The sequence below is a fragment of the Dendrobates tinctorius genome, unplaced genomic scaffold (genome assembly GCF_039654945.1).
Source record: "Dendrobates tinctorius isolate UK_male_01 unplaced genomic scaffold, ASM3965494v1 ptg000030l, whole genome shotgun sequence".
In the NCBI taxonomy this organism is placed as follows: domain Eukaryota; kingdom Metazoa; phylum Chordata; class Amphibia; order Anura; family Dendrobatidae; genus Dendrobates; species Dendrobates tinctorius.
In genome coordinates this window covers 21,343,519-21,357,054 of record NW_027361698.1, presented here as the reverse complement: position 1 = coordinate 21,357,054, position 13,536 = coordinate 21,343,519, and the positions used below count along the sequence as shown (strand labels likewise).

Below are 13,536 nucleotides of genomic sequence, written 5' to 3'. Positions count from 1 at the left end.
ATGACTACCAGGGCACAGAGAGTGCATCGTTGGGCCTATCCACCGGGACAAACCCCCGCGCTCCCAAATGTTTGACCTGTTGCACCTGGTCCAGAAATGGCTGCAGCCAGAGTCGGCTTCCCCTGCACAGATGGTAGAGCGAGTTGTGATGGATCGGTTTGTGCATTCTCTGCCGAGACCTCTACAGACTTGGGTTGCCCAGGGTGATCCCCAAAATGCTGATGAACTGGTTGGGCTGGTCGAGAGATACCAGGGGATGGAAGGTTCCTTGGGGAAGCAGCCCATGCCATATTGGGGGTCCCAGCAGGGGGCGGAGTCACAAAAAGGGGTGGTGCGTCCAAGGTCAAAAGGGGCAGGGGAGGCGGTGCCCAAGGTCCCCTCGGGTGTTATTTGCTGGAAGTGTCATGGGCCAGGACATATAGCGGCCCGTTGTCCCCAGACCACCGAGCAGATGGACTGCAGCATGGGACGCCATAGTTCATACTACGCATATCCAGCTTGCAGTGTGAACTCGCTACCTAACAAGGGGCCACAAGCGTGTCCCGTGAAGGTGAACGGTCGAGCAGTAATGGCGCTTCTGGACTCTGGGAGCTTGGTGACCCTTGTGAGGGCCAGTTTTCCTCTAAACATACTCCCGGGTAAAAAGATTGGTGTTCGGTGCATACATGGCGATGCAAAGGACTACCCTATGGCTAGGGTGAAGATTGAAATGGCGCATGGCACCGAGTCGCATGAAGTTGGCGTTGTTCGAGACTTGTTGCATCCCATAATTATTGGCCGGGATTTCTGTCTGTTTTGGGATCTGTGGGGGATGGGTTCTGAGTGTGCTAGCAAGAGCAGGGAACCAATCCACCCCACTGAGGTATCGCCACCACCAGAGGCAGACGAGTTCCCTTTATGTGTCCTTGTTTGGGATGAAGAGGAAGGGTCCCCTGTACCTGACATCCCGGAGTTAGGGGTGGCCGGGGAGAATTTTGGGACTGCCCAACATAGGGACCCCACACTAAGGGAAGCCTTTAACAATGTCACCGTCATTAATGGGGTTGCACAAGAGCCGGGAGCAGACACAAGGTTTCCCCATTTTATGTTGAGTGGGGAATTGTTGTACCGGGTCACGAAAATAAGGGAGGAGGTGGCAGAGCAGTTAATAGTACCAGGCCCCTATAGACGAAAAGTGTTGGACATGGCCCATTCACACATCTTGGGGGGACACCTGGGGGTGGAAAAAACCCAGGAACGGATTGTATAGAGGTTCTATAGGCCTGGGTGTCACCGGGAAATAGTAAACTATTGCAGGTCCTGCCCGACATGTCAGTTAACTGCCCCCACATCTCATTTTCGGAACCCTCTTGTGCCACTGCCCATTATTGAGGTGCCATTTGAGAGAATTGCCATGGACTTGGTCGGTCCCTTAGTTAAATCAGCTCGGGGCCATCAGTATATATTAGTCATCCTGGACTATGCCACACGCTATCCTGAGGCCATTCCCCTGAGAAACTCCTCTGCGAAGAGTACAGCCCGTGAGCTGGTCCATGTGTTTTCCCGGACGGGTTTGCCGAAGGAGATCCTGACCGACCAGGGGACACCTTTTATGAGCAAGGTGATGAGAGAATTGTGCAGAGTCTTGCAAATTTCCCAGCTGAGGACTTCAGTGTACCATCCACAGTCAGATGGCCTTGTTGAGAGGTTTAACAAGACCCTGAAGAGCATGCTGAGAAAAGTCATAGAGGAAGATGGTAGAGACTGGGATTGTCTCTTACCGTATTTACTGTTTTCTATCCGTGAAGTTCCCCAGGCCTCCACGGGGTTCTCCCCCTTCGAGCTTCTGTACGGCCGGTATCCGCGAGGTCTCCTAGATATAGCCAAGGAAACCTGGGAAGCCGAAGTCACGCCCCACAGAAGCGTCATTGAGCATGTGGCACTGATGCAGCAGAGGGTTGCGAAGGTGATGCCCATTGTTAAAGAACATCTCCGCCAGGCACAAGAGGCTCAGGCCAGGGTCTACAACCGGTCAGCCAGAGTGAGGCAGTTCAAACCGGGAGACCGAGTTCTCGTGCTAATCCCGACGGTGGAAAGTAAGTTCTTGGCCAAGTGGCAAGGGCCATATGAGGTGGTGGAGAAACTTGGAGACGTAAACTACAAGATCCACCAACCCGGAAGACGGAAGCCATACCAGGTTTACCATGTTAACCTTATCAAGCCGTGGCAAGATAGAGAGCCAGCGGTAACTCCGTGCTTGCTGGGCAACCTAGAAGGGGAGGTTGGAGCCGTTACCATAGCGGAGACTCTATCGAAGGCCCAGAAGCAGCAGTGCCGGGAGTTACTCCAGAAAAACCGCGACCTGTTCTCAGAGTTGCCGGGGTGCACGAAGGTGGTGGAGCACGAAATTCTGACCGAGCCACATGTGCGGGTGAACGTGAAACCATATCGTATTCCTGAGGCCCGGCGAGAGGTAATCTCCAAGGAGGTGCAGCGTATGTTGAAGCTCGGGGTCATTGAGGAATCCAAGAGCGGCTGGTCGAGCCCGATTGTCCTGGTCCCAAAACCTGATGGTGAATGGAGGTTCTGCAACGATTACCGGAAGCTGAATGAGGTCTCCAAGTTCGACGCTTATCCCATGCCACGCATTGATGAGCTCATCGAGAGACTTGGACCTGCCAGGTACATAACCACTTTGGATCTGACCAAGGGATATTGGCAGATCCCCATGGCACAGGAAGCCAAGGAGAAGACGGCATTCTCCACACCAGACGGGTGCTTCCAGTATGTCCGGATGCCGTTTGGCCTACAGGGAGCTCCAGCAACCTTCCAGAGGGCGATGGATAGAATCCTTGCACCTCATAAGCTATACGCTGCCGCATACCTGGATGATATCGTCATCTTTACCCCGGACTGGGAGACTCACCTGGAAAAGGTCCAAGCAGTGTTTGATGCTCTAAGAGAGGCGGGGTTTACAATAAACCCGAAGAAGTGTGCCTTGGGGAGAGAAGAAGCCAAGTACCTCGGATATGTAGTGGGGCGTGGCGAGATCAAACCCCAAATCAATAAAGTGGAGGCAATTCAAACATGGCCGAGACCTCTGTCAAAGAAGCAAGTTAAAGCCTTCCTGGGGATTGTGGGATATTACAGGAGGTTTATCCCAAACTTCGCCACAATGGCTGCACCTCTAACTGATCTGCTTAAAGGGACAAAGTCAGTGATGGTCAGCTGGTCCGAAGAAGCAGAGTCAGCCTTCCAAGAAATGAAGGGAGCTCTTTGTAAGCAGCCCGTTTTGGTGGCCCCAGACTTTAAGCGTGAATTTGTCCTCCAGACAGATGCCTCAGATGTCGGGGTAGGAGCTGTCCTTTCCCAAGAGATACGTGGGGAGGAGCATCCTGTTCTCTACTTGAGTAGGAAGTTGACTTCTTGTGAGAGAAATTACTCAGTTGTAGAGAAGGAGTGTTTGGCCATAAAATGGGCAGTGGACACATTACGGTACTACCTGGTGGGACGGAAGTTTAGGTTAATATCCGACCATGCCCCACTCAGGTGGATGAGGGAAACCAAGGGCAAGAATGCTAGGGTCACCCGCTGGTTCTTAGCCCTACAAGACTTCAGCTTCCATGTAGAGCATAGGGCCGGGAAGCTACATGGGAATGCCGATGCCCTCTCCAGAATCCCTTGCCTGGTAGGTGAAAGTGCCAAGCCCCACGGCTTTAGGCAGAGGGGGGAGGTATGTGGCAGGGCTAAGGGTCGTGTAATTGATGGGAGATATGTGTCTCATAAATGGCTTATCTCCATAATGTAAGGCAGAAGTAAAGCATACCAGATATTGTTATTGTTTTTGTTTGAAGGACCTGTGGTGAGGTCACAGTCATGTGACCAGTCAGCTGCTGGGAACGTGGGTGTGGCTACAGCCTTATAATGTGACCTGCTCCTGAACCAGAGAGTTGTGTGTGGGGAGGACTAAACCTCCCATGTGTGCTGAGACTCCTGCTCTGAGTCTACAACTACGGACATTTTGTGTTATTTTGCCTGAGCTAAAAGGCTATTTGTTTGGTGTTACGTTGCCTTGTGCGTTTATGCCGTGAATAAACCGCAAGCACTGTGGAAGAACCTGTCTCACATTTGTCTCCCGCTGCACCTAAGCGAGCCACATCCCCACACACTGAAAACTTCAGCTGACACACAGCTCACTAGCATAGCTTTAGAAGCAATAAGAAAACTGACCTGAGATACAAAAAGACATTTCATTGCTCTTACTCAGTAAATGTCACTATGATTCATATGCCTTTTGTGTACAATTTTTATTAATGGTAAGAAAACATACATGCAACAATAAATCCCCAGGAGGAAAATACAAATTATCGAGGTATGGTAAATAAACTTAATATGCAGACCTGCATCCTGGAACAGATATAAGTGGTTACGCAGTGAATATACACTGGTCTACTGTTCTTTGCATCTAGGCCTTATGTTCACCTACCGACATTTATATTCCTGTAACCTACAGCTTATGTGCAGAAATTATTCAGTGATATGTGTGTATATTGTGATGGCTGTGTGACAGCACAGTTATATATAAGTTTGTGTTATTAATATATACATCATGAAATAAATTATATAAGTAAATAGAATAACAATGATATTGCGTGGTGGATTTTTATTAGCTTTGTGTTTGGTCTAAAAAAAAAAGGCTGAAAATTCCATCACTTGTACAAAGCTTCAAATCAAGCAACAGAGATGAGCAAATCAATTCACAGGACCCTGATCCAGTGGCCAGGTCAGAATGTCATGGCCTCTGGACTAGATTCTTGTAAACTGCCTCCTACCTACCAGCATCCTCGGCTTTTCTATTGAGTAGAAGGCCTGGCACATCATCATTGTTGTAACCTGACCTGTGTGCTAGACCAGGGTCTTGCAACTCCATTTGCTTATCTCTAGTACTAAAGTAAGAAGAAGCTGCTCACACTGCTGTCCACCCTATATTTCCTATATTTCTAAATGCTGAGAAACTGTTGTAACATGATGGTGAAAGCTTTTCTTCATATTATTTAATTTGAATTCATACACAGAGATATTGATTACATAACATTGTACTCTTTTTACACTGCTCAAAAAAATAAAGGGAACACTTAAACAACACAATGTCAATCACACCTCTGTGAAATCAACCTGTCCAGTTATGAAGCAACACCAAATCAATTTCTCCTGATATTGTGCAAATGGAACAGAAAGGTAGAAATCATAAGCAATTAGCAAGACCTGTTGTTCTGGTCACTTTGAATTTTGTTATTGATCTCCCCCATAGAGGTACAGTAGCATGAGGCGGTGTCTATGTGGTGCCCCTGAGGGTTCAGTCACCACAGGAGTACTGCATCTCACCCAGAGGTGTGGTACCCCACTCGCAGGTAAGGAGGGAGCACCATCCTGGACTCTAACACCTGCACCCAACACAGAGTGACATGTACATAAATGAGCTGTCTTGCACCACGAGCCCATACTAGGAGGCGCCTGTCTGTATCCTGTCCATTTAGACACTGTTCACATGTTCAGGTTTTGAATACATTAGATAGGGACTGCTCCGTGAAGGGTTACCGTGACGAGGTGGAGCAGCTTGGTGTACATTTTTTGCAAAAAACGTATCGACTAAATACCCTGTATTTGTTATCCAGCACTTGCTGATTACTGTCAAATTTTTACTGCAGAGTATTTTTGCAAATTTGTCATTTTGTGTTTTCTTGTTGTGTTTCAGTCAGTGGGTGGTGTGAACACTGTCTGACAGACTTGTTCACATTTGTGCATGTCACATATGTTTTTAATCCATTTTTTCCTTGCTTAGCATGGTTTGGGAGACCCCACCCCTCTCTTGTGTGACATGCACATAAATGAGTTGTCTTGCACCACGAGCCCATACTAGGCGGTGTCTGTCTGTATCCTGTCCTTTTAGACACTGTTCACATGTTCAGGTTTTGAATACATTAGATAGGGCCTGCTCCGTGAAGGGTTACTGTGACAAGGTGAAGCAGCTTGGTGTACATTTTTTGCAAAAAACCTATCGACTAAATACCCTGTATTTGTTATCCAGCACTTGCTGATTACTGTCAAATTTTTACTGCAGAGTATTTTTGCAAATTTGTCATTTTATGTTTTCTTGTTGTGTTTCAGTCAGTGGGTGGTGTGAACACTGTCTGACAGACTTGTTCACATTTGTGCATGTCACATATGTATTTAATCCATTTTTTCCTTGCTTAGCATGGTTTGGGAGACCCCACCCCTCTCTTGTGTGACATGCATATAAATGAGCTGTCTTGCACCACGAGCCCATACTAGGAGGCGCCTGTCTGTATCCTGTCCATTTAGACACTGTTCACATGTTCAGGTTTTGAATACATTAGATAGGGACTGCTCCGTGAAGGGTTACTGTGACGAGGTGGAGCAGCTTGGTGTACAAACGTGCTGTGAGGCAGCTCCCTGTCAGAAGGAGCTGCAGAGAGAAAGCTGAAAGGGAAAGAACAATTCAGAGAGTGGAAGGAAAGTGGAGAGACGTGTTGTGAAGCAGCTCCCTGTCAGGAGAAGCTGGAGAAAGGAACAGATTGAAGGAAGCTCCAGGAAGGAGAAGGGATCCTTGGGGCAAGGGTAGTGAGAAGTCCACCCGTGAAAGCCAGCACAGTGAGACGGCCAGGAGAGGCATATACAGAAAGGAGTCCTGAAAAGGTGTATCCTGATCTACCTGGGAGTTTGCTGGACACCTCACCTGGAGAACACATCGCCAAGCAGGTATCTGTGTGCACCAGAACTCTGAGTAAAGCTTTGGAAACTGCACCCAGCTGTGTCCTCTAATCATTCCTGTGTCACCTGCCCTGCACCACACTCATCATCAACCTCACCTTTAACATCTACATCCAAGCTGCCCTGGGATACAGCTCTACCTGTGAAGAGCTCAACCATCTCTGCTGCCCTGTCACCATCCCAGAGGAACTGCATAGCAGTGTTGGTCCCCTGACCGAATACCACAGGTGGCATCACGAACATGTTATTATAAACTCTACAAATTTTATTATCCCTTGTAAATATCCCTTTAATTGGACGCCCAGGGCAATGGACAGGGTCACCGTAGTGCTGCTCACCCAGGATGGCACAACAATGCGAGCTGTGGAAAGAAGGGTAGATGTGTCTGTCAGCACAGTGCCCAGAGCATGGAGCAGATACCAGGAGAGAGGTCAGTACACCAGGAGATGTGGAGAGGGCCGTAGGAGAGCAACAAACCAGCAGCAGGACCATTACCTCCTCTTTTGTGCAAGAAGGAACAGGATGACCAGTGACAGACTCCATGAGGGTGATATGAGCACCCAACATCCAAAAGTGGGTGTTGGGCACAAAACCATGCAGGCTGTAATAACAGCAAGAGAACAGAGAACACCAAAATTGGCAGATTTGACACTGGTGCCCTGTGCTCTTCACGAATGAGCAGATTCACATTGAGCACATGTGACAGACGTGACAGAGTTTGGAGATGCCGAGGAGAATGTTCTGCTGCCTGCAATATCCTCCAGCATGACCGGTTTGGCAGTGGGTCAGTAATGGTGAGAGGAAGCATTTCTTTGGGGGGCTGCACAGGCCTCCATGTGCTAGCCAGAGGTACTCATTAGGGTACTGAGATAAGTTCCTCAGACACATTGTGATACCATATGCAGGTGCTGTGGGCCCTGGGTTTCTTCTCCAAACTCATAGGTCTTCAAAGACCTAATGGGGGGCATAGTGTGTGAAATAAAGGAAAAAAATAAATAGAACAAATAAAAATAGAAAACTAAACTAACAAAAAAGAGACCTCACCAGCCTCAATTGCTGTTCTAGAATCAATGAAAAAAAAACATGTCCAATATATAAACAAAATTTAAACGGAAAGAGGAACCCAATTTATTTTTTTCCCTTTGTGGTCATAAAAAAAATAAACAAAGTGAGAACTATACACATATTTTCTATTTTTCTTTACTTTTCCCTCAAATTCAGCAAAATAATATAAAATTGGTAAAAAAAATTAAGCCCTATGTGCTGCAAAAAACAGAGGAGAACGTTTTATGAATGAGAATTTTTTTTTCTACAATTTATTGACAGAGGAATAAAACACTTCAGAGATATGAGAAAACATCTTCAGAATTGTGTCTGCATGGAGAATTCAAGTACTGTATTTACTAAAACCAAAAGACATATCAGGAGAGCAGATAGGTTCTCTTTAAAGAAGTAGCTCCAATTCCTTCTTTTATGATGTGCCAATTGAAGAAGCCAGCCAATGTATGTAAGAGTCAGACCACTAAAATTAGGAGATTTATTAGAAGCCGTATTGGATAACTCCTATTTCCAGCTCTGGCCAAAATTAAGAGACTACTGCAAAATTTTCAGTTTGTCTGATTTTTTTATTTATAGGTATATTTTTTAGTAAAATTTAAATTGCTCTTTTTTTTTCTATAAACTACTGACATGTCTTCGAATTTCCAAGCACTACATTTTGTATTTATTTTCAGGAAATGAGAAATAGTCAAAATAACACAAAAATGCAGAGCTTGCAGACCTCAAATAATGATAAGAAAACAAGTTCACGATCATTTAGAAACAACAATACTAATGTTTTATCTCAGGAAGAGTTCAGAAATCAATATTTGTTGAATAATCACAGCTTTCATGCGTCTTGGCATGCTTTCCACCAGTCTTTCACACTGCTTTTGGGTGACCTTATGCCACTCCTGGTACAAACATTTAAGCAGTTCTTTGTTTGATGGCTTGTGACTATCCATCTTCCTCTTGAATACATTCCAGAGGTTTTCAATGGGGTTCAGGTCTAGAGATTGGGCTAGCCATGACAGGGATTTGATGTGGTGGTCCTTCATCCACACTTTGATTGACATTGCTGGGTGGCATGGCGCATTGTCCTGCTGGAAAAAACAGTCCTCAGAGTTGGGGAACATTGCCTGAGCAGAACGAATCAAATGTTTTTCCAGGATAACCTTGTATGCGGCTTGATTCATACTTCTTTTGCAAAGATTAACCTGCCCAATTTCAGCCTTGCTGAAGCACCCCCAGATCATCACCAATCCTCCACCAAATTTCACAGTGGGTGCAAAATAATGTGGCTTGAACGCCTCTTCAGGTCTCCGTCTAACCATTTGATGACCAGGTGTTGGGCAAAGCATTACCTTACTCCAGTCCTCTATGGTTCAATCCTTATGGTCTTTGGCAACTTCAGCCAGGCTCTCCTTTGCTTCTCATTGATGAAAAGCTTTTTTCTAGCTTTACATGACTTGAGCCCTGCCTCTAGGAGCCTGTTACGAACTGTTCTTGCAGTGCACTTCACCACAGTTACCATTTGCCATTTCTTTTGGAGGTCACTTGATGTCATCCTGTGGTTGCTGAGTGACATTCGAATAAGATGACGGTCACCCCGGTCAGTGGAGAGTCGTTTTCACCCTCTGCCGGTCTGTAGCACTGTTGTCCCCAATGTCTGCTGCTTGACCTTGCTGTAATGGACTGCTGTCTTAGAAATTTTAAGGACGGAGGCAACATGATGCTCACTGTATCCCTCTGCTAGTAAAGCCAGAATTGAGCCCTTCTTTTCCTCACTCAAGACTTTTCAACTCCTTTGGCATGGTTATTTTTTCATTCCTATTACTTTTGGGACATTACTAACACTTGTTTTGCCATCCAGCTTGTCCTATTGTAAGAGGATTGTGAAGACCACAGCAGGGTTTTTTTTATATTTTCCTTCATTAAATAAGATTTGGTTCAGGTGATAACATAATCAGAAGCACATTAAGTAGAATGAGTTGTCCTCTGGTTGGAATTCAACTGACACTGGAATGGAATGGCTGTCAGACATGTAGAGAAGCTGATTTTTATAAAACTGTGCAGTGCTCTCTTAATTTTTGCCAGAGCTGTATATTAACCAATGGCACAAGTTTCAGTATCATCGTTGATGGTCACCAACACCAAACAATTTTATTAATTTTCTCAACATGACTTAACCTGTAGATTACTGTCAACTGAACTTTTTCATGTGTTCTCATCTGTAAACAATTCTAACCCAAAATATATGTAATATATTATCTTCCCAAACATATCCCAAAAGATGGCAAATTAGATCAAGCACAATTAGGAATTTCTCATTTCCTTTGGCATCTTTGCCAGCAGAAGACCAACATTTTATTTATTGGCAGTTTATAATCTACCTCTTAGACAGTTTAGACTTGTAAAAAAAAGTGTGCAAATTACTCTTGTTACTCATGACTTCAAATAATCTATCTATCTACAGTGCTGTGCAAATTAATTGGGACAAAGCATTTTTTTAAGTAAAATTGTAAGTTGGTTACCAGTCAGTGATTCAAACCAGTTTTAACTGCTTTGAACAGGTGTGAGTGCTTGTTCAAAGCAGTTAAAACTGGTTTGAATCACTGACTGGTGACCAACTTACGATTTTACTTAAAAAAATGCTTTGTTCCAATTAATTTGCACAGCACTGTATCTACAGTGAGAAAAATACATTTTTGGTACACTGTTGATTTTGCAAGTTTTCCCACCTACAAAGCATGGAGATGTCTGTAGTTTTTATCATAGGTACACTTCAACTGTGAGAGACAGAATCTTTTTAAAAAAATCCAGAAAATCACATTGAATAAATTTTACATAGTTCATTAGCATTTTATTGCATGAAATAAGTATTTGATACAATAGAAAAACAGAACTTAATATTTGGTACAGAAGCCTTTGTTTGTAATTACAAAGGGCAGACATTTCCTGTAGTTCTTGACCAAGCTTGCACATACTGCAGCAGGGATTTTGGCCCACTCCTCCATACAGATCTTCTCCAGATCATTCAGGTTTCAGGGCTGTCGCTGAACATCATTGAATTTCAGCTCCGTCCAAACATTTTCTATTGGGCTCAGGTCTGGAAACTGACTAGGCCACTCCAGGACCTTGAAATGCTTCTTATGAAGTCCTTAGTTGCCCTGGCTGTGTGTTTTGGGTCATTGTCATGCTGGAAGACTCAGCTATGACCATATTCGATGGTCTTACTGAGGAAAGGAGGTTGTTGGCCAAAATCTTGCAATACATGACTCCATTCATCTTCGCTTCAATAGCACCCCCAAAGTATGATGCTTCACGGTTGAGATGGTGTTCTAGGGGCTGTACTTATCCTTCTTCATCCAAACACGGCGACTCGAGTTGATACCAAAAAGTTCTATTTTGATCTCATTTCACTACATGACCATCTCCCATGTCTCCTCTGGTTCATCCAGATAGTCATTGGTGTACTTTAAATGGGCCTGGACATTTGCTGGCGTGAGCAGGAGGACCTTGCATGCCGTGCAGGATTTTAATCCATGACTGTGTAGTGTGTTACTAATACTAATGTTTGTGAGTGGCCCTGCCTGACTCAACCCGATGATCGGTCGGTCACCAAACAGCAAAAAAACAAGGGAACATCGGGAACACAATTACAACGGTGGGACCTGCTATAGGGAACAGGGAAAGGGACACCTCATGCACTCTCCTAATATAACACCAAGGAAAGATAACAGACAAGGTAAGACAAACAACACTTAGCTTTCTCTGCTGCAATGCACTGAGCAGCAGAGTAAGGCACCAGATCAGCATACAGCAGAAGCACCACTGCTCCAGAAAGCTCCTGTCTTGACCACGGTTGGTATCCAAAAGGAAGTGTATCACCAACACCAGTTGATGCCTCAGGTGACCTTATATAGGAAGGTGGGAGTGGTCACCACCAGCATACTAACTAAACATGTAGTAACATCAGCGGCCACCGGGGGGGTAAAAACTGACATTAACCCCCGATGGCCAGCAATGAAAAAAGTTTAAATGTGAGCAGCCCAAACTGACACAGATCCAAAAATGGATTGTGACAGTTTGAGACTGTGATCCCAGCTCTCTTCAGGTAATTGACCAGGTTCTGCTGTGTAGTTCTTGGTTGATTCCTGACCTTTCTCAGAGTCATCCTTACCCCATGAGGCGAGATTTCACATGGAGCCCAGACCGAGGAAGTTTGACAGTCATCTTCTGGTTTTTCCATTTTATATTAATTTTGCCAACAGTTGTCTTCTCACCAAGCTGCTTGCCTATTATCCTGTAGCCCATCCCAGCCTTGTAACAGGTCTACAATTTTGTTCAAGGTGTCTTTAAAAGCTGCTTGCCTATTATCCTGTAGCCCATCCCAGCCTTGTAACAGGTCTACAATTTTGTTCAAGGTGTCTTTAAACAGCTCTTTGATCTTGACCATGGTGGAGAGGTTGGAGTGTGATTGATTAAGTGTGCAGACAGGTGATTTTTATAGGTAACAAGTTCAAACAGGTGCAATTAATACATGTAATTAGTTCAGAGTAGGAGGGCTTCTTAATGAAAAACTAACAGGTCTGTGAGAGGCAGAATTCTTGATGGTTGGTAGGTGATCAAATACTTATTTCATGCAATAAAATGCAATGTAATTATTTAAAAATCATACAATGTGATTTTCTTTTTTTATTTTTAGATTCTGTCTCTCACAATTGAATTGTATCTATGATACAAATTATAGACGTCTCCATTCTCTGTAGGTGGAAAAACTTGCTAAATCGTAATCTATCTATCTATCTCTCTTCTAGCTAGCCTTCTATCCATGTGTGCACTGGACCACGAGCTGAAGGATCCTGACACACAAGGGTTGCCTCTAATTTGCTGGTGGCTCTTACAGATACGCCATGTCATCACTTTGTCATTTCCCTAATTTAGATTCTTCTCTCCAACTGTTCTCTGCCGGGGCTAACAATAACACTGGCTCATAGCTCCAGTATATCCAGGCAGCTGGGAACTTTGAGGGATAACAATGAAGTAAGATGAACTGAGGTTCAGGGCAAAGCACTGGATGAATCTGGCAGCTACTTAATGTATAGAAGATGTGAATTATTTCATGGATAATCTCAAGTGGATCCCATCTGCCCTTTGATCCTTCCCTGTGACTTATTATTAATAAAGAGTTACAGTACCGTAGGCTGCTTTACTTGCTGCTAATGCTGCTCGACGTGGTGCCTGCCAGTGTTTCTGCTTTGCTTGAGCTGATGCCTTGTAATAAAAACAAAAATAGATGGATGGACAAATCAGACTAGGCATGAAAGCTTTGGAAAAGTTCATTGCTAATAATGCTATACTGCACTGTATGGACTTCATTATCTTACACTTAACCAATCACTTAAAAAACATGGTAGGTAACAACAATATGACCTCTATAGCCTTCAGTATATGGGAAATAAGCTACAGGCTGATCTTTGGAATACAAAGAATGGATTAAAGTAGCTAATGTTGAATTCTTTTAGTCATGATGATACAAATAAGACTGTGCTCACACCACACTAAGAATCTTCCGCTATAGGATCACCCAATATATTACTCCAATACAATACTGCAATATACAGTATACCAATTTATAGCCATGAAATAGTGGAAAGTACATTGTAAAATTAAAAAATTGTATTTTCTTACTGTAACCCTTTATTTGGAATAATGTAGACAGCT

The 13,536-nt window shown here is 44.4% G+C and overlaps 1 protein-coding gene across 3 annotated transcripts in view; it reads right to left on the bottom strand.

The window, feature by feature from the left end:
• The window catches only part of EGF (epidermal growth factor), a 221,387-nt gene that overhangs the window by 8,205 nt on the left and 199,646 nt on the right, over positions 1–13,536 (bottom strand). For 2 of the 3 annotated variants that reach the window (XM_073571963.1, XM_073571965.1), the window contains one exon: positions 13,011–13,086. The exons of the other annotated variant lie outside the window; for it this stretch is intronic. In XM_073571963.1, coding sequence (XP_073428064.1) covers positions 13,032–13,086 — 55 coding nt within the window. In that variant the 3' untranslated portion in view covers positions 13,011–13,031. The remainder of the gene's footprint in view (positions 1–13,010; positions 13,087–13,536) is intronic. 3 annotated transcript variants of the gene reach the window in all.